Genomic DNA, 24,422 nt, shown 5'->3' with positions numbered 1-24,422 from the left:
CTCTCCAAGCTGAATGTTTCAGAATGACTTTCCAGCCCTCCCTGAGCTGGAATGCTGCTGTGTCGACAAATTTCATCAGAAAAAACCTCTGAATAAGTTATCACCCTTTTAGGTTTAAGTAGTTTACAAGTTGCCCCACCTTTATAGGTACTTAGTATCCCATTGTATCAATTCTAAAACAGTCATGACTCAAAGAACTTCCTGTCCCTTCCATAAGCATGGATCAAAGTACTTTTCATTGTTCTCAAGGAGCTCTCTGTCCTAAAGCAGTCCTAAGTAGGGTGGAGTAGGGATATTCCCAAGGCAAGGAGCCCCCACACTCAAGTAGAGTTCTCACCATCTGCTAGGGAATTTTTTAAAGTAGAAGATTCCCCAATGGGGGAAACCCCTAACATTCATAAGTATGAGAAATTTTGAGGTTACAATCCTCTGAAATTATGGTTTGGTCATTGCCATGATCAGTTTCTATGTCTTTCAAAGTTGATTTTTGTCTTGTTCAGTTTTATTGCTATCATAGAAATATTTTTGCTGATTCTGCTCATTTCACTTTGTATCACTTTATACTTTCCAGAATCTTTTGAAATTTTATCTTTCTTACAGTTCAATATTATTCCACTGCTTTCAAAAATAAAATTTCCTCAACCCTTCCTCAATTGATGGAATTATCCTTAGTTTCTAGGTCTTTAACATAACTAAATGAGCTGCCAATTTTGTGTGTGTGCATATTGATTCTTTTTGGGATATAGTAGGCCTAGGAAGTGGTATTGATGAGTCATAGAAATATGCACACATGCCTTTTCATGAGTTTTTTGGACATAGCTCCAAATTACTTTCCAGAATGAATAAAACAATTCCACAGGTCTACGTGTAGTTCATTGGTGTGCCTGTTTTCCTCTACTTTCTCCCATAATTGTCATCGTTGCTATTCTGATGAGTACGAAGTAGAATCTCAGCTGTTTTAATTTGCATTTTTTTATGATTTATAATTTATAATTATTTTTTATATGTTTGTTGACAGCTTGATTTCTTCCATGGAAAACTTCCCATTCATACATATCCTTTGACCATTTGTCTGTAGAGAAATGGTTCCTTTATAAATTTTAGTTGGTTTTATAAATTAATCAATTCCTTATGCATTTTGGATATAAGACCTTTATCATAGAAAATTGCTAGGTTTCCCCCTCCCCATTTTTTTCTTTTAATTTTAATTTCATTGTTTCTGTTTGTGTAAAAACATTAAATTTTTATCAGAATTGTCCATTTAATCTTCCATGATCCTCACTTTCCTTTATTTGGTCCTTCCTATTATTATTATTATTAATATTATTAAATATTTTATATTCCTTCTCCTGCACTTATTAATATTAAGAGTATATGTAATAAAAATATAATTTCAAATTTAAACAATCACCATTCTCTTTCATGCCTTCTATCTTGGTTTGTATATAGACCTCTCGGGCAACAGGGCAGTGAGATATATTTGAGGTCCCTTTTCACCATGTACTTTTCTGGAGGGTCATTGTTTCAAATGAAACTCTTCTTTGTTGAATTGTCCGTTTTTTAAATTTAAATTTAATTTAAAAAATTTTGCATGGTTACATGATTCTTTTTATCTCCTTCCCCTCTTCCATCCTCCCTTCCTGGGGTTGACAAGCAATTCCACTGGGTTAAACATATATTATCACTCAAAACCCAAATTTAAAAGTTTTTATTTTATTTTTATAATTGAATATTCTTTTTGAATCAACAAGTTTTTAATTTCTGGGACTGCCTTGCTTTCCTCCAGGCTACTTCACCTCATCAGTCTCAGCATTCGACAGTGGATGTTGGTCAGCTCCATGACCCTCAGACATATACTCAACATGCCATTCAGGTGCAGCACATCCAGGTTGCTGAGCCTACCACTCCAGCTCCATCTTCATCCCAGGTAACTTTCTCCATATCTACTCACCAGGGTGGTCAAATTGACGATGATTTCAGAGTTTATGAAGAGGTAATTTAATGAGATTGAAGAGTGATACCTTATCTAATTATGGCATTCTTGGATCTTATTTGTCATGATGATTAATGGAGAGTAATGGGTGACCTTGGATCTTATTTAAAGAGCCTAGCCACTAGTATGAATGTTGATTCTGGAATTCTCAGTAAATTTAAATCATTTAAATTTACTTTTTTTATTTTACTAAATTTAAATTAAATGTAGTCATTTCCTTCTGCTATTAAAAATGATCCCTTTTAGTAGTAGACTTCAGTTCTTTAGATATCTATAATTTCATCAGTGTGAATATTCCCTGCAACATAAATTATAACTGTTCTATAATTTCAACTTTTGAGAGTAGCTCTTTAAAATTAGATTATTGATAGTAGCTAGGACCAAACAATTCTTCCCTCTTTAGTCAAAATAGTGTTGAGGGGGGCAGCTGGGTAGTTCAGTAGATTGAGAGCCAGGCCTGGAGACGGGAGGTCCTTGGTTCAAATCTAGCCTCAGACACTTCCCAGCTGGGTGACCCTGGGCAAGTCACTTCACCCCCATTGCCTGACCCTTACCACTCTTCTTCTTTGGAACAAATACATAGTATGATTCTAAGGTGAAAGGTAAGAGTTTAAAAAAAAATGGTGGTGAGTCCATCTGAACTTAGGCTGGTTCTATCACTAGGACCATCCTAGAAGGTTTACTGCTTTGGTAAAATCTGCAGAACTTATATTCCACTAGCATAGCTCTTTAATAAGCCAAGGTGACCTACATACCATAATGATGCAGTAAAGTAGGCCTTTAGTTGAGGTTTCTTAGCAGCATATTGTAAAGAATAACTCTTTTTCTTTTTGATGAATACAGTGCTAGACCTGGATTCACATAGACCTGAGTTAAGATTCAGCCTCAAGCACTTGCTGGCTATGTGACCTTGGGCAAGTCACATAATTTGCCTGCCTCAGTTTTCTCAACTGCAAAATAATAGCACTTTACTTGCAGAGTTGTGAGGATCTGATGAGTTAATATTTCTACATTTAGCATGGTGCCTAACACATAGTAAGCTCATAACAAATGCTTGTTCCCTTCCTTCCCCTCTGGCTGATTGTTGATTTTTCTATTCTATCTCATAGGATATGAATATTCCTTTTAAGTGTGTTTGTGCATAATTGTTTTTCAGCCCCTTGCTGAAATGGTAGTGAGCTCTTTCTCTATTGCTATCAAATGGGAAGATCTAGTACAGAATAATGGAAATAAAGACTCTTTATTGACTTTTCTTATTAATTTTTCTATTTATTGACCTTTCTTATGGATTAAACAAGTCTTTTAACTTTAGCTAAAGGTTAAAAGACAACTTTGCTACTCATTTAGCCTCTGTAGTAGAGATTATTACATTTTCATTTGTTTCCTGAACAAGAGTATTGTTTTTTTTTAAAGAAACTAAAAGGAATATTCCTTTGAAAGCTTAATTATTATTATTTTGCCAAAAATCATACTGCCTGAATAGCTGTATTTTTAGTAATTTATAATTCAAAATGGTTTTCTTCAGTTCAGAAGTTTGTGTTTTGAAACCAAAATGGAAATAAAGTTAACATATTCTTCCTTTCTGGAATTCCAGGTTGCTGGTCAGCCTTTGAGTCCATCTGCCCAGCAGTCTCAGCCAGGGCTTAGCCCTTCTCATATGCAAACCAACTCTTCAGCCCAAGGGCAAACTCTCCAGCAGCAGCAACAGCAGAGTTCCTCAGTACAGCACACATATCTACCTAATACATGGAGCTCCTTCCGTAGCTATCGTAAGTAAGGATAAAGGATACATTTTAAAGTTGGAGCCAGACTCCTCCTCTAGCTTTTAGTTTAATTTTTTTAATTATAAAAACTCTCACCTTCCATATTGATTCCAAGGCAGAAGAGTGGTAAGGGCTAGGCAATGGGGGGTTGTGATTTACCCAGGGTCACACAGCTGGGAAGTGTCTGAGGACAGATTTAAACCTAGGACCTCCTGTCTGGCTCAGCCCTCTGAGGTTGTTAATTTAACTACTACATGACTTGGAATTTGACAGGCTTGGAATTTTACAGGGCATCTGTAGATTCTTTTCATTGGGGGTTTGTTGCCTGTATTCAGAAGTTCTTTTTTTGATTGTTGGCCTCAGAGATACGAATTATGGGACCAATAATAGCTCCTAATGATTAGAGTGGAGAGACTTGAGGGAGGCAGGAAGACCCACAAGTAGGCTATTGCAGTAATCCAGGTATGAGGTGGTGAGGACTTACACCAAGGTGGCAGCTACATAAATGGAGAGAAGGGGACATATATGAAAAATGTTGTAAAGGTGTAATTTGACCAAAATGGGCAACACATTAGATATGTGTAGGGTGAATATACCTGAGGAGTTGAAAATGATAATGAAGTCAATGAACCTGGATGATTGGGAGAATGGTGATGCTCTTGTTAGCAATAAAAAAGTCGAGAAGGGAGAAAGGTTTAAATGGAAAGATAATGAGTTCTGTTTTGGAAATTTTGAGCTTGAGATTCCTATGGGATATCCCTAAACAGATGTCAAAAAGGCAGTTAGTGATGCTGAAGAGAAGCTCAGGAGAGGGACTAGGGTTAAATAAAGACTTAAGAATCATCTACGTGGAGATAGCCATTGAATCTTTAGGAGTTATTGAGGACCAAATGAAAGAGTAACAGAAGAAGAGAGGACCCAGGATTGATCATAAAGGGCTACCTGCAAATGAAGGTGTACTGTAGAGGAAGATCTTGCCAAGGAAAATAAGGAGAACAAAACAGACAGACAAAGCAGTCATGAAAAAGAGAAGAAATTTTCCAAGAAGAGAAGGTAACCAAAAATATCAAATGCTTAGTTAGGTCAAAGAAGGATCTGGGAATGAAGAAATCAATACTACTCCTGGAAAGAGCAGTTTCAGTTGAATGATGAAGCTAGAAGCCAGAATGCTGTGGGTTTAGAATCAGGGTAAAGCAGAGAAACTAGTAGCACCTAGTGTAGATGGCTTTTCCCAGGAATTTAGCCTAGAATGGGTGGCAAGATATAGGTATTAGCTAGCAGAGATGGTCAGATGAAAGGAGGGTGTGTTTTTTTTTTTTTAATCTTTAACTTTTGTCTTGGTATCATTTTCAAGGCAGAAGAAAGGTAAGAGCTAGGCAACTGGGGTCAAGTGACATCCCCAGGGTCACAAAGCTGGGAAATGTCTGAGGCCACATTTGAACCCAGATCGTCAATTTATCCACTGTGCTACCTAGCAGCCCATGGAATTGAGGGTTTTTAAGGATGGGGAAAACATAAGCATGTTTCTAAGGCAGGAAGGAAGGAGTTAGTAAATACAGAGACTAAAGGTTAGAGGGAAAGCAGAGATCATAGAAGAGCTTCTCTTTCAGTATTATTGCTATCACAACATGCAGAGCACTAAATTAGGATATAGAAACCTAAAAAAAAGGCCAGGTGAAGAGTTTGGCAGAATTTAGCTGGGCTGGTTCTCAGAAAAGGGACATAGAGACTGTCACCAGGTCTATCATGGAATACTATGTGTCATATCATTATGGTCTGATTCCCTACTCTGTTTCATGAATGCAAGGGCCATGCCTTATTTAAACTTGGTATTTTTTCCACTAGCACGGAGCTCACATTGAGTAGGTGTATAATATTTCTTTGCTGATTTAAGTTGAATGAAAATGGTCCTGGTGTTCTGTGTATGGACTGACCATACACTTATTTTTTTTTCCTTATTTTTTATTTTTCTGTTTTAAAGATATTTTATCAATTACATGTAATAAAAAATTCCCACATAAGTTTTCTGAAGTACATAATCCAAATTGTCTCCCTTCCTCTTATTCTCCCCCTATCACCCTGGAAGCAGACAAGCAATTCGATCTGAGGCATACATGTATTGGCATACATGCAAAACATATTTCCATATTGTTCATTTTTGTAAGACAATAATCATATAAAACCAAAACGTCACAATCAAAACCCAAATAAACTACAGTGAAAAATATGCTTTAATCTGCATTCAACTCCCACAGTTTTTCTCTGGAGGCAGATAACATTCTTTGTCATAAGTACCTTGGAATTGTCTTAGATCATTTTATTGCTGAGAGTAGCTAAGCCTATCACATTTGATCATTATACAATATTGTAGTTCCTGTGTACAGTGTTTTCCTGGTTCTGCTTATTTCATTCTATATCAGTTCATGTAGGTCTTTCCAGCTCTTTCTGAAATCATCCTGTTTTTTCATTTCTTACAGCACAATAGTATTCCATCACCAACATATACCACAGTTTGTTCAGCCATTCCCCAATTGATGGACATACCTTAACTTTCCAATTCTTTGTCACCACAAAAAGAGATGCTATAAAAATTTATATAAAGTAGGTCCTTTCTCCCATTTTTAATTTTTTTTTATCTCAGATACAGTCCTTGTAGTGTTATTACATGCATTGTTTTATAGCTCTTTGGGCATAGGCTCAAATTACCCTACAGAATGGTTGAATCAGTTCATCATTCTACCAACAAATGTCCCAATTTTGCCACATTCCTTCCAAAATTTTTAACCTTCTTGTACTGTCATGTTGGTCAATCTGATAGGTTTGAGGTAATCACCCCTCTTTATACATAGGTGGTATAGTGAATTTATTAGATATATGTAATAAAAGGATTTTATTGACTTGCTGCAGTGAGAGCCCAGTTTGAAATAATGTAATATAAATTTATAGTCGTCCTAGTCATCATTTTTGGTTATTATTCTAGAGCTTTCCCCTACCCTATTCTGCCTTCTACCATGATCTCCAGCAAGCTAAAATTTTCTCATTTAAAATGTATAGTTTCCTATTCATTTTCTAATTTCAGCTTTAGTTCTGGTATAACTTGTGTTTAACTGACAGAATTGAGATGATGTATCCTTTATTCAGTATTCAGACATGGTTTAGGTAACCAGTTGTACCCATTCCTTTCCACACTTTATCTAATATTCCTCCTATGAGATTGTTCTTTAAGGACCTCTTCTAACATCAATTTATGATAATAAACTATATAGGGTGTCCTAAAAGTCTTGGTGCAGCTTTAAGCTATTAAAGTTTATTCATAATAAATAACAATTCTTTCCCTTACCAATAAGACAAGGTTATATAATCACAAGAATTATCCTAAGAGGCTTATAATAGGCAACCTCCATGGGAAATGTGGCTATCAACCAAGCATTTCATTCTATAAATCTTCACTCTAAACTCTGAAACCACTGTGGATATTTTCTGTTTCAGCATCTGAGCTCCAAATGATGGCCATTCCTCAGGGTCAGTATGTGATAGCAGAGACAGCTGTGACAACTCCTGTTACTACTGTGAATACTGGCCAAGTGAAGGCAGTTACTCAGGTAAGCAAAGAGTTAGCTCCCTGTCCTGACTGATGGGAATGTTGGACTAGATTTCAAAATTAAAAGTAGACCCAAATGATACTTTGTCCTGAATCAATTCAATAATTCCATAAGCATTTTTTAAGCACCTACTATGTGCCAGCCATTGTACTAAGCACTGGGGATACAAATAATAAGAAGAAAGTCTCTGCCCTTACAGAGTCTAATGTGAGAAGAAAACCCACAAAGAAAACAGTTGAATGAGATTGGGTGAGGATAGGCAAGGGAATGTTAGGTGTTACATTGAGTTGAAACCAGTCAGATGCAAAGTGAAGTGAGCTGGAAGTCTGGCCTCTGCAAAGGAAGGCTTTGAGAGGAGTTTGGTACTCTTCTCTCCAGCTTTTCTCCTGGGGAAGAGGAGGCTAAGGGAGGTGGTATCCAGGTTTAGGTCAGCAGTATGATGGAGACAAGAAGTGATGAGCTTATCCTGGGAGGGGCATCTTGTTCTATGGAGATGAGACCAGGTACAGCTGCAGATGTAATAGATAATATACCATCATCTTTCCATGAGCTCTCCACTAAAGTCATAGTGTCTGAAACAATCTTTATTTGTAATGTAAAAATAACATTATCAATCTGTCTTAAATTAATCTTTAAGAAGGTAAAGAAAGTGATGAAGAGACCTGCTACTCTACATAATTGGCCCACAATGAAGACTTGGCTGGTGAAGGAGAAATAATAAAACCCTGAGAGGAAATTATCATCATTCTAGAATTGATGATGGCTAAGGAGGACAAAAATGGACATAGATAACAAACTTACAAACTGATGAGTAGACTGGCAGAGTAGATGGAATGCTTGACTTGGAGTCTCAAGACCTGAGTTCAGATCCATTTTCTTACGTTCACTAGCAATGTGACAATGGACAAGTTATTTAATCCCATTGGGCTCCTGAGCAGAGGGGTGGGTGAAGTAAGGAATGTCCTCGTCACATGGAGATGAGGAGGGGAACAGCTTTACCCTGAATCTAATAACAAACTGTGGTGGGCAACAGCAGGGGTACCCACAGAGAGGACTCTGTGTGCCTGTTTTGGCATGTGTGCCATAGGTCCACCATCATGGTCTTAGAGAGTAGTCTAGGGCTTTGAGAGATTAAGTAAACTTGCCCTGGTTCACATAGCCAGTCTGTATTATAGGATCATAGACTTGAAACTAGAAGAGAACTTAGAAACCATCCAGTCCAACTTCCTTATTTTAAAGATAAAGAAACTGCTAAAGAGAGGTTAAAGTTCTAACCCAGGGTCACCATAGTCAGTGTCTGTCTAGACTGGATTAGAACTATAGTCTTCCTTACTTCAAATTAAGGTCTCTGCTTACTTTGTCATTTCCAACCTCTGTGGGCAGCTCTCTATGAGTGCTGCTAATGAGAGTTATTGTAAGGTCAATTTGTCTACTTGTAGTAAGACATCTAGTTCTGATTTTCTTCTTATATTTGGCTGCACACACCACCCCTTTCTTTCTCCATTGTTTTATTGTGCCCTTCAATTTGGCCTTATTGCTTTTTTTGCTAGGTAGTTTGTATAGGTATTTTTCCATCTTTGCAGTGTTACTCATTTTATTACTTTCTGTCTAATTTTTTGCCACCCACAGACTTGATAAGCATTTATTTACTTTTTCATAATTGCTAATAAAATCCAATATAATTTGGTGGTGAGAGTGCTGGACTAGAGTTTAAGAGCCCTATGTTTAACTTGTTGATTATACAGTTGGAGTAAGGGAAGAAGGAATTCATTCCTTAGTCTGATAACCATAAACAAGTCATTGATCCTCAGTTTCCTTTTCTATAACGTGGGAATAATGATAGTATCTACCTGATGGGGTTATGGTGAGGAAATGAGAAAATCTATGTAAAGTTCTTTGCAAACCTGAAATCACTCTAGAAATGTCAGTTATTATTATAGTAGAATGCATTTTTCATAGTCATTCAATATCTTATCTGCTATACATAAGTGCTTTTTCTAGTTATATGTGTAACACTTCTGTTGCATTTACAGTTCCTTTCTCAGGATCTGAGCTTTATCACTGTGTACTCTTGTATTTATTTTTTCTTCCATCTAGGCTCTAGATCTTTCTAAAAGCTTACTTTTTCCCCTTCTTTTATTTTTCAGACTCATTTTGTGATCTCAGAAGGTCAGCCAGAAATAGAAGAAAAGCAAACCTCGGCCCTCTCCAGTGCAGTCCAAGTGGGTGTTTCACAGCAATCCACACATGCTGATGCCTTGGAGAGCCAAACGACTAACCCACCACAAACCACCCAGTACATTATTACAACCACCAATGGGAATGGAAACAGTGAAGTGCATATTACTAAAACTTAACCTTTCTCCCTGGAGTTGGAATCAAGCAATCCCATCGTGTCTCCTGACTACCACTTAGCAAATCTCAAACTTGGAATTCTTTTTAATTTATTATTTACTCCAGAGTTTTGAAGCTAGGAGTTTTGAAGTTCTTGCTAGGAGGTTGACTTTATAGCTGCAGTCATCACAAAAAGGATTTGACTCTTAGGACTCCATAGACATACTGCCATGTATGAAAGAGGCCAAGCATTTCAGGGAAACTGTTCAGAGCAAAGGAGTTTTATATCAGGAGAAAGTATGGAACTTTGGCTTGTTTCTGAGTTGATTTTGACACACTTGACAAGCCTTATTTTTCCTTTGTGGAAGTACTTAAATATCATATTTATTGTATTCATACCAAAGGGGGAAAAATACCTGCCTCGTTAATGTCTGTTGGCAGCACAGGCCCTGAATCTGCCTAGCATCGATGCTACAAGAAAAGGGGCATTTTGTAGACTTGTTAGAGGTCAGAGCTGCTTCATCTTCTGTTTTCAAGTCCTCTGCAAGCTGTAAACAAGGGAGCCCAGTAAGCAGCAGAGATCAATTGGTGAATACCACTGGCTAACTGGTGGAAGTATAGAAAGACTTGACAGTAGAGCCTTGAAGAAACTCTTGTTTTAATTATTTTCCTGCCTGTCTTTTTTACTTCCTCTTTGAAAATCATTGGTTTGTTGGCAATGTTCCACAAAGCCTGGATTATCCCAGTTTAGCTGACTGGGTACCATTGTCTGCCCCGGTGATACTGATCCCTTCCTCTACCTAGCATCAGGACACTTGTCTTTTTGCCCGGAAAGTGGGTTTCCTGGAAAAATAAAGTCCAGTAGTAGTACTTTAACCCCACAGAAGTGCTTTGCCTTCCATTCTACAGTTATGGTTGTATCAGGAAGGGAGCAAAGATAAAGGCAGAATTGTCAAAAACTATTGGATGGTTTTAAAGTGATTTCAGTGCCTTTTCAGTGCCCATAAGGATCCATTTCTTGGTCATTGGTGAAGGATGGATTCTTTCTTTCCTCATTCCAGCTGTACAATCAACTAGTCATTCACAGAAATGCATCGCGTTTTCATTCTTTTTTAGTGCTGTCTTAAAACGAACATTCATTCATGAAGGTTGGAGGGAAAGTTGGCCGTCTTAATTTCCTATACATTTCACTTTCAATTTACTGTAATTCTTCTGGACCTTTTTATAGAATGATCAACTTTGGACTCAGGAAAAGTAAAAAATGTCAGGGGACCACTATTAATAAATACATTAAGGTAATCACCAGGAAATACTTGATCACCTGATGTTTGCATATAGACTAAACTGTTATTTTTGACATGGGAGGAAAAAAATAAAAGCAAAACCTGTGTCTTGATGACAGTTTTTCTTGCATTTGCTCCTGTTCAGGAGTCTTACTTGGGGTTAAGTAGAATATAAAACTGATAGGGAAGGGTGATTTTATTTTTAAAAGTCATTCCAGGAATTTTATGTATAAATCTATTTCTGAAATCAGAATGTCTTAGCAGTCCTTTGAGACACAACTACTGACAGATTTTTGTGAATAATAATCCTTCAGTAGACTCTATATTACTTTCCAGAACAGAGAAGTTATAACTTAAAATGGAGTTGCAATTTTGGTTAATTTCCTGTGACTTCTTGGGTATGTCTGGTATTACACATGGTAGGAAACTTAGCAGCTACTTTCCTTAGGTGCCAAGGAACCTTCTGGATAACAGAAAATTTGTTCATATTTTCAAATAACTTTGAAAACATGTAGATTTATATTTACTCAGTATAATTATTCCTGAAAAAAAAAAGCTTGATACACTGAAGATTTGGTAAATTTGTAGAAACAGCAAGTCCAAAGTTTCTGGGCACCAGAGGTCCAGTATTCATCTTCTCAAATGAAAATATTGGGTAAATGTCAGTCTTGCACAAAGTCACACAAATTCAGTGGTCACAAACACACCAATACTTTGGTCTAGTAAGTCTATATATCTGAAGTTTGCAGACTTACTTATAGGTTCAATTTTAGGTTCTATAACTGAAGTTTGACCTTTCTGATTACTTAGTAATTTTGTTGCAAGCAGAGTATTGGTTTTTATCACTTCCCCATTCCCACCCCTAAACCCAAAGTAGAAAATTTCATTGGCTAAAATAGAAAACCATCACTGAATGGGATGTTCGTTCTATGCCAGTATTTTTCAAGTTTTAGATTACTCAGACAAGGAAGATAACATTGTGGAAAGGGTCTCTTCTTTCTTTTACTGAGGTGCTTATTCTTTTGTGGAATCACAAAGGAATTCCAAACTATTTTGTGTATTATTAACATGTGGTGCAGGTGGCAATCAAACCAAATAATTACTATTCCTTTAAGACCAACTTTTCTGCTTTTTGGTCCATTCCAATGGACTTAAGATGGGAGACAGTAAAAGATGAAGGAGACCCATTTCAGAAAAACTCTATACCCAGGATTTACATTGTAGCCACTCTCAAACCTTGAGAGCTACAGTGTGAAAATTTTAAAGGGAGGTTCCATTGGGATTTTGGATTATTTTCTTTGTTTAATTAATTGTGCCCACATGAATAAATATTTTCATCATGTAAAAATACTGCTGACACATAAAAACTTAGGGTTAGACCTTGTTTGAGTGATTTTAAGACCTGGGATGACCATGCCAGGTACTCGTCATATGCATCCAAGGACATAGAGGCTCTTTTCTTAACAGGATCTTTCTTCCAAGAACTGCTAAGACATCTAGGGCTAAATGGCATTTCATAAGATGCTAAAACTGACCTACTGGTTGAAAATAACTTTGTCCTGTTATTTAAGCGTGAATGTTTATTGTACATTCGGTGAATTCTAGTGTTAATAGTCTTGTGCTATCCAGCAGGTGTAAAATTAATAAATATTTTCTTTTTTTTAATAAACAAGATGCTTTTTGTATTTGTGGAGCAGTAACTACTTTCAGTTAGAATCAAAATGACAGTTGCAATAACTTTTTAAAAGGCTATTGGAGTCCAGGCATTTTGAGTCATTTGCTCAAACATAGACTAAAAATATCTATCTGCCACAGGATTCTCCTAAAACTAAAAACATTGTTTTCTATTTGAAAGACTCTCAAACTGCTGAGAAAGATTTTAAATTTAAGGATTTGTAGTGAAATGGCAGATTGGATTTGTGTGGAATACTTCAATTAGGTGAGTACAGATTCTAGGCTAGGTAGGATCTAGGTACACTTTGCCCAATTAGGTAGCTGTATATCTATACAACCAATACTATATTCACAATTAAGATTTGGGGCCAATGACTAATTTGGATGGATACACCTCGTCCAAGAGTTAGAAATCCTTATTTCAGCTAAGTCTTCAATTCTAGTATAACCATTATCCTCAAGGAATATAAATAAGTACCACTGTGCCTATAGCATTATAAGAAGTTGATACTATCTTGCATTGTTTTTGAAAAATAGATATGTTTTGTTTTTATGTTACCTATGTTTCTTCTTGTATCTCTTACCCTCCCCCCAATTCATGTGTATATCACATTTTATTTACAGTTTATAAAGCACTTTCTTCATATCCTGTGAGATGGGTTGTTCAAAAATCAGTTCCATTTTATAGATGGGAAAACTGAGGCTCCAAGAGGCTGCAGCTTTCCTTTGTCCTGCAGCTGGTCTTTGAAGTCCAAAAGACCATGCCTTTCCTGATCTTAACTGTGAATAAAATTTAGGAATTAGGGCTGAATGCAGGAACTTGCATTAATGAAGCCCTAGAAATAGCTTGGGAATTTGGGAACAAGGCTTGGGTTAGCACTTAAAGCAGGAAAGACACTCAGTTGTCTGCCCCATCCCCTCAAATACCCTGCCTTTCTGAAGTCATGACCCTGTTAAGACGGGGTTAAGTAAAAAGGCAATGAATGGATCTAATATATACAAATAAAATATTTACTTCATAATAAATTTTCTTTTGGCTTTGCCTGTTTGTTTCCCCTTACCTTTTCTCAATATTCCTTTTAACAGCTGGGATGGTGGTGGTCCAGGGGGTGCAGATAAGAGGAGGTGGAAGAAAAGCCAAGAATGAGCAAAATCATAGCGATATCAGAGAACAATCAAATTAGCAAGATTACGTTCAGCATAATATGGTGGGAATAACACAGGCAGCATAAGCCAGTGAGAAAGAGCACTGACTGCAGAGATAGGACTTGAGTTCTGATCTTGTTTGTGGAATGTCGAGTTTCTTCACCTGTCGGCCTCAGTTTCCTCACCTTGTAAAATGGGAATGTGAGACTAGATTAATCAGGTTCCTTTCAACTCGTTTCCTCATTTGTAAAATCAGTTCTACATTAGAGATTCTTAAACTGCAATCCATGACCAAAAAAAGGCATTTAAATTACTTCTTGTAATCCTCTGTTTTCATTTTAAGCGTTTAAAAAACATTCTGAAAAGCAGTCTGTTGCAGCAGACTTGTCAAAGGGGTCCACGTTTTTTAAACACTGCATTTCTGGCTCTTTGGAATGCAAAGAGGGGTAAAACTCTGCCCTGAAGGAGCTTGCACTAATGTGAGAGATAACAGTAAATAAGCAGATACATTCAAGACACTCCGAAGAATAAACAGTGTAGAATCCTTGCTTGAGAGGAGATCTCCACGTTTTACAACTCAAAATCTGTAAACTTGGGTCAATGTCAGGGGCGGGGTAGCTGGGGAAGGGCAGGACTGGCGCCGAGAACGGAGCCGCCACGCCCCAGGATTTGTTGGGTGCCGAGCCTGGATTGGGCCCGGAGAACTTGGCTGGTCTGAGCCGAGGCCCGCTTTTCCTCTTGGGCGTGCTTAACTGCGTAGCCTCCCCTCCTCGCCTCGCCCCGTCTCGCCCTGTCCTGCCCCGCTCCGCCCCACTGACGCTACGAGGCCGGGAGTGTGCACGTAGGGGACGTCACGCTGGCGGGAGCGAGCCCGTTCGAGACCCGGCGGCTGCGGCCCTGGGAAGTGTAACCGGGGTCGTGGCTGTGGCAGCGGCTTAGGTGAGGCGGAGGGGGTTGGGGTACTCGGGCGGACTTGGGCTAGGGGAGGAGTGCGTCCGAGAAGCGGAGGAGCTCTAGGCACGTAGACCGAGAGAGGCGGTGGGGCGGTGTGGGCGTTCGGGGTGGCTGGGCTAGTCCGAGGTCAGGGTCAGGCACTGAGCTGTCGGGGCCCTCAGGGTCCGCCCCGCGCTCCCGAGCGTGAGAGCTGGGGAGAGCCGGGTCTGGGGCCGCGAGTGGGTGGGGTGTGGAGAAGAGGCCGCCTCCCGGGGGAACGTGTGCGCGCGTGTGGGATAGGGGGTGTCCATCCAACTGGGCCAGAGCCCCATGGATCCTTCAGGCCGCGTGTGCCCCCTCTCCCTCCCCTTCACCCCCCCGCCCATGGGTCTCTTCTGTTTCCATTTTGTTATCTGGTTTCTGGTCAGCCCAGTGGCCAGGAGGGACTCGCCACCTTCCTGGATTTAGGCTTAAGCCGACATCCCCAAAGGAACGGAACTTTATCCTTATGAAGAACGATGGATCTATAAACTGGATAAGGAGATGAAGCTTTGAGAGAGAACTGGGGAGGGGTGGGGAAGCAGACCTGCCAGGCTGTTATCACCTTGCTCTTGGTCACTTCTCTTGTTCCTAGAGGGTCTATGCCAAACCACGAATCACTGCATTCTTGAATCTATGTTCACACCTGGTTAACAACCTCCCTGTGTACTGAGTGCTTTACCTACTCCTCCAGTTATTCTGGCCCTAGTGGCTCCTGAGCTTTATACTCTCGTTTCTCGATTTGTATTTATATATGTATGTATGCATATGCACACACATACTTATAAACATACATATATACATATGAGGCAATGTTTATTGATATTCATGGACAATAATTCACATTTTTTGTATCACTTTAAAGTTTCCTTACCTGTAAATTATACTCGTTTCTCCATTGGGGGAAAATATGTGTGTGTGTATTTATTGATATTCCAGAACTGATTCATTCACTCATTTTTTTGTATCACTTTAAATTTCCTCATCTGTAAAATGGGGATAAAAGCCACTATGTTATAGAGTTGTATATTTTTTAAATTAAATTGGGTCTGGGGAAGTAGCTAGACATACAGGTTGTCAGGTAGTGGGGTCATCTGAGTTGAAGTAGAGGAGGGACAAAAGACACTAAGGTGACAAGGAAGGAACTGACATGGAGCCACCAGAATGTTGTTCACATGAGCAAACCACCAGAATAAATGTGGGAAAATAAAAACTTGATATTTTAAAAAAAAAAAGGTAACTAGTTAAATCAGTAAAGGAAGAATTCCCATTTCATTCCTGTCTTAGATGCTAACTACCTGTATCCTTGGCCATGCCATTTTTAACCTCTCAGCCTCAGTTTCCTAAATTATAAAATGTAGATAATATGAGCACATAAGATTCAGGATTATTGTGAGGATTTAACAATATTTGTGAACTGCTTTGTAAAATTTAAAGGGCTATTTAAGTCCTAGTTATTAACTATATGCCAACAAAGTATATATATCTAAGTATATATATATATACATATATATATATATCCAGGCAGAATTGGGGGTAATCTCAAAAGGAATGTACTAAGAAATAAGGAGGAATAGGAAAGACTTCTTGCAGAAGGTAGGGCTTGAGCTGAGACATGAAAGCCAGGAGCCCAAGATCAGGAAGGAAGTTCCAGGCATTGAATACAGCCAAGGAAATCTTTCAGCAAGTGTCTTGGGTGCGGAGTAGCAAATGAAAGAGTATGTTGAGGAGTAATAAAGTGTAAGAAAAATGGAAAGGTGGGAACAGGCTAGGTTATGTAGTAATTTAAAGCTAAACAGAAGATTCCATATTTCATCTTGGAAGTAATAGGGAGCTACTGGAATTTGAGTATGTGTGGGGTGCTGTGATCATACCTGTGGAAGATCTGTTTTTGACAGCTAAATATAGGTTTAATTGGAGTGGGATGAGACTTGAGGCAGAGACCAATTAGCAGGCTATTGTAAAGCAGCTATATAAATGTTGGCTATTTATAAGATGGCTTTCTTTGCTCCAAGTCCTGTAAGTGAATGAATGAAGGAGCCAAGAAATTAACAAAGCACCTTGTGAAGTGTGGATATAAATAGAAGAGTAAGACAGTCTCTGCTCACATTCTAGTGGTGGATAGGCAGTAATATTAACTTCTTAACAGTGATGAAACTGAGGCTCAAGGAATTATCCATTACCTGAAGACACATAGTAAGTGATGGAGCCATGAATACAAATACAGGCTTCCAAACTCCCCAGCACAGTGTCCTTTCCAGATGCTTCCTCTCCCTTATATGTGACTTCACTTATTTATATGTTGCCTCAATAGACCTGGGCCAACCTAGGTTCTCTTTAAAAGAGTAGGGCTTGGGGATGGCTGGGTGGCTCAGTGGATTGAGAGCCAGGCCTAGATATGGGAGGTCCTAGGTTCAAATGTGGCCTCAGACACTTCCTAATTGGGTAACCTTGGGCAAATCACTTAACCCCCATCACCTATCTCTTACCACTCAGTATTGATTCCAAGACAGAAGGTAAGGGTTTAAAAAAAAAAAAGAGTAGTCTTTAGGCGTTCAGTACATGTTAATAATAACTCATTTCTATAGAAATTTTAGGTTTATAATGCATTGTAGAAATTAATGAATTTATAATTTTACATTAATCTGAAGAGGTTATTCAAGATAATTGTTTTACCTGAGTGTTATGGAAAAAGTGCTTTATTTTATAAATGCTAATCCATATCTCTAGATAACTTGAGAATTTAAGAAATGAAAAATACCTTTTAGTAATCTAGGTAATTTCAGCTATTGCTTTTGTAATATAGTTGTAGCTAAACTGTTCAGAGCAAAACATATTCATGTATCTAAGGTAATGGATTCAATCTCCCTGTCATTCCAGTTATAGTTGCTCTTCCAGTGTTATAAAATGCATTACTATAAGAAAGTATATAGATGAATTAATGAAAATATATGCTCTTATTTAAGAAACAATTATAAGTGCATGCCCACTGGTGTGGGTGCACATTTAATTTATATAGTCATGATAATCAGATGGCTAGGGTCAGAATGGTGGTTTGGCCATTAACTTGCTTGTAACTATGATTAAGTCCTTTGTGTTTTTATGGATTATGTGTTTTAATAAGATTACATGAGAAATTTCTGTGCTTTTTAAACACATTTTGAAGTGTCATGGATAGAGTTAATATTTATTGCTGTAAAGAAGAGATTTGCACCCAACTAACTATAAGTAAAATCCTGAAAACCTGATTGCAAGTTTTTCTTTATGTCCCTGACTACCAGTTGACTCCTTTTATGCTAATGTCAGTTTCCTTAGTATAAGGAATAATTAATACCGTGTACATCTAAAAAATGTTATGAAAATTTTTGATTAGTAAGATGTTATACTTTATGTGACCACTATCTTTTTTCTAGTGTAGTTGGAAGTACAGTGCTACCTTGATACACGAGCACCTTAAGTCATGAGCAATTTGAGTTATAAGCAGTCAGGATCAGGATTTTTTGCTTTAAGTCCAGAGTGGATATTTGAATCAGAGCTTCTGTCACCCTCCACTAGATAGCCTGCTGAACTTTCAGTTTCACAAGTTACACGAGGCTGTCTCTTTAATTTCAGTGTTTATCTGGCCTTTTGAGCATCTGTATTGAATTACTTTTGCTTTCTTATTTTTGTCTTTATTATCAGTTTTTTTGGCAAATTTCTTAACTTTTAACCATGGGTCCTGACGACGGAGGAGTTGAAGGAGTTACAGCAGCAGCAGCATACAGAGGTTTTGCAGGAAATTAGTGGGGAGGAACTCAAGGTGGATGAGGTAATCAGTACAAGCAAGATTAAGGAAATGTTGAGGATTTGGGAAAAAAATTAAACAGTTTATTGAAAAGACACACCCAGAAAAAGTTGTGTTGGAGCTGTGTAATGACACTTGTTTCACACATTATCAAAACATTCTTAAAGGGAGGAAGAAACAAACTTCCATGGAAAGGTTTTTGTTGAAATGGTCTCTAAGTGAAATCAAGGAAAGTGTGGCAAACCAGCCAAAATTCATTGAAGAAAATGATAAGTAAAGTGAAAAAGATAGCAATTAAGTTTAGCAATAAAGTTGCATGTAAGTTATGTGTAAGGTCAATTTTGCATTTAAACGTAGCATTAAGTGTGCAGAAAATAAAGGTTTTTGTTGAAACGGTCTCTAAGTGAAATCAAGGAAAGTGTGGCAAACCAGCCAAAATTCAATGAAGAAAATGATAAGTAAAGTGAAAAAAATAGCAATTAAGTTTAGCAATAAAATTGCATACAAATTATGTGTAAGGTCAATTTTGCATTTAAATTTAGCATTAAGTGTGCAGAAAATAAATTATGTTAAGCAATAGCACATGAAATGAAAACCTTCTCTGCCAGCATCTTCGCCTGACCTTGAAGGGAAATAACATTTCATAAGATTATTTCTTTACATTTTTTCTTATTATCTATAAATATATTTATTTGTTTATAAAGTACATTTTCATATTTAAAAGCATTACAAAAAATTCATGTCGTTTTTTAGGGCCTGAACAGATCAATTGCATTTTCATTAATTTAAATAGGGAAATTCAATTTGACACGTGAGCAAATTGAGTTACAAGCTTGGCCATGGAACGAATTAAACTTGTGTGTCAAGATGGACGTTTTAAAAAAGTTTCTTTTTTAATGACATGAACTAAAATTTCAACACAATATATGTAAAGCAGGGAAGGAGAAACACATAGGCAAGGATAAAGGTGAAGGATTAGTAGAGACCTATATGGTTAGCATCAGGAAAGTTAAGGGCATTGAAAGGTCCTTTAAAAATGTCAAGGATAAGAAAAAGGACTTTTAAAGATATCATTAAATTCAGGTGAATAAAGAAATATAGACTGTTCTTGGTGCAGTTAATATAATTTTGAGTGTCAAAAAGAAATCCAAATTACTCTGGTCCTATTTTGGTTCATTTTTTAAATTCAAGAAAATAAATTATTATATTCAAAATAAGTTAGGTAATAAAAAAAAAAGCACCTATCTTTCTGTTTTATGTGATTTTTGTCTCTTGATCCAGATGAAATACTGAAGTAATTTAGCAAATGTAATTGCTGGACAAATTGTCAGCAGTCTTTAAGGAGTCATTGAGAATGAGAAAAGGGCTATGTTGATATAATATAGAGAGATTTTAATTTGAAATCAGGATATTTGGGTTAAAGCTGTATATTTGAGTGATGTAGGGGAAGTCATTTTACTTCTCTTGGCCTCAGTGTCTTCATCTGTAAAGTAAGAGTGATAGATGAAAAGGTCCTTTCAGCTCTGGCATTCCACCCCTGAAGATGAATAAAATATCTTTATTTTCAGAAAGAAAATATTGGGTTATATTAAATTTGGCAAACTGTGACTAGTGAACTTTATGTCCATCTCTTACAAAATTAGAAGATATGTATATGGGTTTTTAAAAAGTGGTTTTTTAGTTCTTGGAAAAATCATGATTGATTATTAGGAGCCACATAGTCTTTTTAGGACAAGTTGTGGCAAACAAATTTCATTTGCTTATTTTTTTTGGTAGGGTTAACTAAGAAGACTTGCTGTAGGATACATACTGTCTGTGACTTTGGCACGTCATTTAATCGTCTATGGCTCTAGGCAGCTCTGAGACCTTAATTTGAAAAGAGAAAGTGCTGAACTGCATTTGTAGAGGGTAAGTTAAAATCACAGATCCATTCCTTTATTTTTATCCCTAGTAAATGGCAAATGGGGAAAAGTAGTAATAGTAGCTCATATTTACACAATGTTTTAATTTTTATATGAGAAATGCTATGGCTATATTGTATATAGATTTCAGCAAGACATTTGATCACCTCATGAAATCCTTGTGGACAAGGCGGGGAAATGTTAGCTGAACAATACAGTGAAGTGTATTCGTAATTGGTTGAACAATTGTATTCAAATAGTATTGATTAACAGATAGATATCAGTCATTCTGAACTTATCTTTGCTTCTTCAAAAACTGATTCTTCTTCTGACTTCCCTACTTCTGTGCCACCTTTTATCCAGCTCCCCATGCATACTTGACGGTATCAACGGGGACAGCTAGGTGGCTCAATGGATAGAGAGCCTAGTCCTGGAGATAGGAGGTTCTGAGTTCAAATGTGACCTTAGACACTTAATTGTGCAACCCTGGGCAAGTCATTTAACTCATTGTCCGGCCCTTACTGCTTGTCTGCCATAGAACCAATATGTAGTATTGGCAAATCCAAGGAGAAAATACTCTAATGGGGGAGATAGTTGGTAGTGCTGAAGACATTTTTAATTTCATTACAACTTTGTTTAGGTCTTGCCTTCAGTAAGAATAACAATCTTTTTCTCATTCAAATTGGTTCCCAGAGAGACATTTATTTTAAGTCACACAGTGAATTTTACTGAAATTTAGAATTCCATTGCTGTTTTATCTTGTCTGGCTTCATTGAAATTTTGGTGCTCCTTTTAGATAATTTTAGCCAACTCAACGTAAAAGAGACATGCTGTAGTACTTGGTCTATTCTCAACATAGAATAAATACATTTTAATATCAGAATTTGTCAATTTTGGAAATTCTTGAAACTGAAGCATTTTTTAAGCTCTTGACTTTCCAAAATACGACATTTCAAAGAGCCTGTAGCAAATTACCATCTTTTGTGAAAAGTGAAGCTATTTGGTTCATATTCATATGAACTCAGTTCATTCATTTACACTCAGAAAGATCCTTTAGTCCATCTATTACACCTCCCTCCTCATTGTTATAGAGGAGGAAACTGAGGCTCAACTTTACTTGTCCAAGATCATACTAGCAATAAGTGGCAGAGCTGAGATTTGAGCCAGTCCTCTTATGTCCAAATCCAGCACACTTTCTATTATACCTTACTGTCCCCCTATTGTTGGAGGAATAATCAGAAACAGAAGACTCACTAGGCTATAGAGAGGTAATGGTCATAGTTAGAGAATCAGTAGCATTGGGAGAAGTTAAAGAAACTGTTAGAACACTGCAGAGAAGTTAAGGAGGGTTTAGAATATAGATAATGTTATTGAAATTAACTATTTTTTAAACCTAATGATTTGGAGGAGCTTTAAGCCAACTGAGATTATTGGTAGGCTATTCTCATTATGATGGTATGCTTTTGTCTAGTATACTTGTGGAGAGTAAATAATGGATGCTCTGGATCATATGCTTACGGATCCTTTGGACCTGGGGCCATGTGGAGATGGCCATGGCACTCGAATTATGGAGGACTGCATGCTAGGAGGGACCAGAGTTAGCCTGCCAGAGGACCTGTTAGAAGATGTAAGTAACCTTGTCTGAATCTTTTATGGTCTACCATGGTGGTTCTAGAATCATGCTGGCGAAGATGTGGCACGTGTGCCCCTGCATGCTGGAGGGGGCCGCTTTGTTCCCCCTCTCTACCATGCCTAAGGAGATTTTTCACATGCCTTGCCCCTTTGTCCAGCAGACCAATGTGCACACTTCCTCCTCCACTCTATGGGATAATATGGGGGACAGGCTCACAGGTGGCTTGAAGGTGCAGTTTAGGCACAAGATCTCTAAAAGGTTTGCCAACACTGTAGAACTTTTCTACTTTATTCAAGTCCCTAACTCTAATCTTACCGTATCTATTCTCTACAGATGACCTTAGTCTTCTGTTTTACCAAGAAAATGGAAACCTTCAAATGGAAGCCTCCCAAACACCTTTCTTCATAACCTTAACATGTCTCTAAATCTATACTAATCCTATCTTTCTGTGCTTTCATTTCACAGAAGTATTTCTTCTCCAAGATCTTAGCCTTGATTCACCTGTGCTCTTAATTATGTTTCTTATAAGGGACTTTGCTTCATTGGTACTCCTCTTTTCCTTTTATTTCTTCAGTTCTCCCTTTCCACTGTTTAATTTTTTTCAGTCTACAAACATGCTCAGGTTCCCACTATATTAAAACAATATATTAGACCCCTCTAACCACTGTCTTCTTTCTATCTTGCTTTCACATACTTTTCCTGAGCAAAGTCTCTGCTCACTGTTTCTGCTTCTTTATAGCATATTCACTTCTTAACCCCTAAAAATTTAACTACTGCTTTTACCAAAATGATTCTTTTGAAGATCACTAGGGAACTTTTGTAGTCACTAAGTACAGTGACCTTTTTCAATCCTCATTCTCCTTGACCTTGCTTCACATTTGGCAGTGTTGATTATTTCTTGAGACTTTCTGCTTCCTTGGTTTCTTTGACACTATGTTCTGCCTCTGATCCCTTCTCTGTCTCTGACCTCATTCTTTTTCTTCTTCCTACTCCTGAATTGTAGGCATTTTAACAGAATTCTCTTTTATCCTCCTTTCTCTTTATATTTCCTCACTTGGTCATCATATCAAATAGCTTCAACTATCACTTCTATTTATTTACTCACGAATCTTTATCTCTGAGACTTTTTTTCCTGAGCTGAGTTTTGTGCTTTTACTTATATGTTCTACTGACACCACAAACTGAACATGCTAAAAATGGAAGTCATAATCTTCACCTCCAAAACCAGCATTTCTCTTCTTTACTTCCTTGTTTGGGGCATTACTCTTCATCTTGCAGGCTAGGACTTTTTTAGGCATGCTTTTACCTTTTTTTGTGTGGTTATTCTTGTCAAACTTGACAAGTACTAACAAACATGAACGTTTACACATACAAAGAAAATCAAAAGAAGATTGTATTTGAAACTTAATCTCATTATGGACAACTTTTTAAAAAGTTTATTCTAGATTTAGCATGTTAGTTTCATTGCTTGATTGTTTATGTTGCCCTTTGTACTTCTTTTTTTTAAACCTCTTTTCTGCATTTTCTTTAAATGCTTCTTTTACACTTGCCCTCCTCTCCCCTTTTTTGTTATTCCTTAACCCTACTAATTCTCTTCTCTTCTTCTTTCCCCCCTTTACAGAAAAGAATGATCCTCTTGTAACAAGTTAGTATAGTCAAACAAAACAAATCCATGCTTCAGAAAATCTTACCTCATTCTACTCTTTTTAATAATAATTTCTACCAAGAGGAGGGAAGCCTATCTTATGGTTATTCTATAGCCATAGCTGGTCATTGCATTGATCAGAGTTTTTAAGTCTTTCAAAATTGTTTTTTCCTTGCAGTGATGTAGTCATTGTATATATTATTCACCTGGGCCTGTTCACTTTACTCTGAATGAGTTTATAAGAGCATTCCTAGGTCTGTTTGAAGCTATCTTTTCTTAAAGTACAAAAATATTTTATCGCGCTTAAACTATAATATGTTCAATTGTTTCCCTGTTGATGAATACCTTTTTAGTTTCCATTTCTTTGCTGCAACAGAAAGTGTTGCTCTGAATATTTTTCTACATATGAGTCTTTTCCCCTTTCTTTGATATCTTTGGACTATATGCCTGCTAATGATATTACTTGGCCAAAGAACATGCACAATTTAGAGACTTTGGGTATATAGTTCCAAATTACTTTCCATAAGATTGGACCAATTCATAACACTGCCAAGAGTTCATTTTGGAAGCATCCTTGATCCCTTTTCCCTCTCTTCTATAGTCAGCTGTTCAACATATCCTTTTTATTCTATCTCTAAAATATATTTTTCACCTGTCATTTATTTTCTTTTCTCTGTCACTATCAAATTTTA

At 37.3% G+C, this 24,422-nt stretch overlaps 2 protein-coding genes across 17 annotated transcripts in view; both read left to right on the top strand.

The window, feature by feature from the left end:
- Positions 1-12,644, top strand: part of PRDM10 (PR/SET domain 10) — a 142,233-nt gene extending 129,589 nt beyond the window's left edge. For all 4 annotated transcript variants that reach the window (XM_056794620.1, XM_056794617.1, XM_056794618.1 and 1 more), the window contains 4 exons: positions 1,787-1,927; positions 3,588-3,762; positions 7,246-7,358; positions 9,506-12,644. In XM_056794620.1, the coding sequence (XP_056650598.1) occupies positions 1,787-1,927; positions 3,588-3,762; positions 7,246-7,358; positions 9,506-9,715 (639 nt within the window). In that variant the 3' untranslated portion in view covers positions 9,716-12,644. The remainder of the gene's footprint in view (positions 1-1,786; positions 1,928-3,587; positions 3,763-7,245; positions 7,359-9,505) is intronic.
- Positions 12,645-14,623: 1,979 nt separating this feature from the next.
- Positions 14,624-24,422, top strand: part of NFRKB (nuclear factor related to kappaB binding protein) — a 35,373-nt gene continuing 25,574 nt past the window's right edge. For 7 of the 13 annotated variants that reach the window (XM_001365700.5, XM_007495127.3, XM_007495125.3 and 4 more), the window contains exons 1-4: positions 14,641-14,734; positions 18,449-18,575; positions 20,328-20,459; positions 21,924-22,079. In XM_001365700.5, the coding sequence (XP_001365737.1) occupies positions 21,945-22,079 (135 nt within the window). In that variant the 5' untranslated portion in view covers positions 14,641-14,734; positions 18,449-18,575; positions 20,328-20,459; positions 21,924-21,944. Of the gene's footprint in view, positions 14,735-18,448; positions 18,576-20,327; positions 20,460-21,923; positions 22,080-24,422 lie in introns of all 13 variants that reach the window. The other 6 variants (XM_056794616.1, XM_056794613.1, XM_056794614.1 and 3 more) reach the window with 3 other exon arrangements.

This window comes from Monodelphis domestica, chromosome 4 (genome assembly GCF_027887165.1).
Source record: "Monodelphis domestica isolate mMonDom1 chromosome 4, mMonDom1.pri, whole genome shotgun sequence".
Lineage (NCBI taxonomy): Eukaryota > Metazoa > Chordata > Mammalia > Didelphimorphia > Didelphidae > Monodelphis > Monodelphis domestica.
This window is presented reverse-complemented; position numbering and strand designations above follow the sequence as displayed.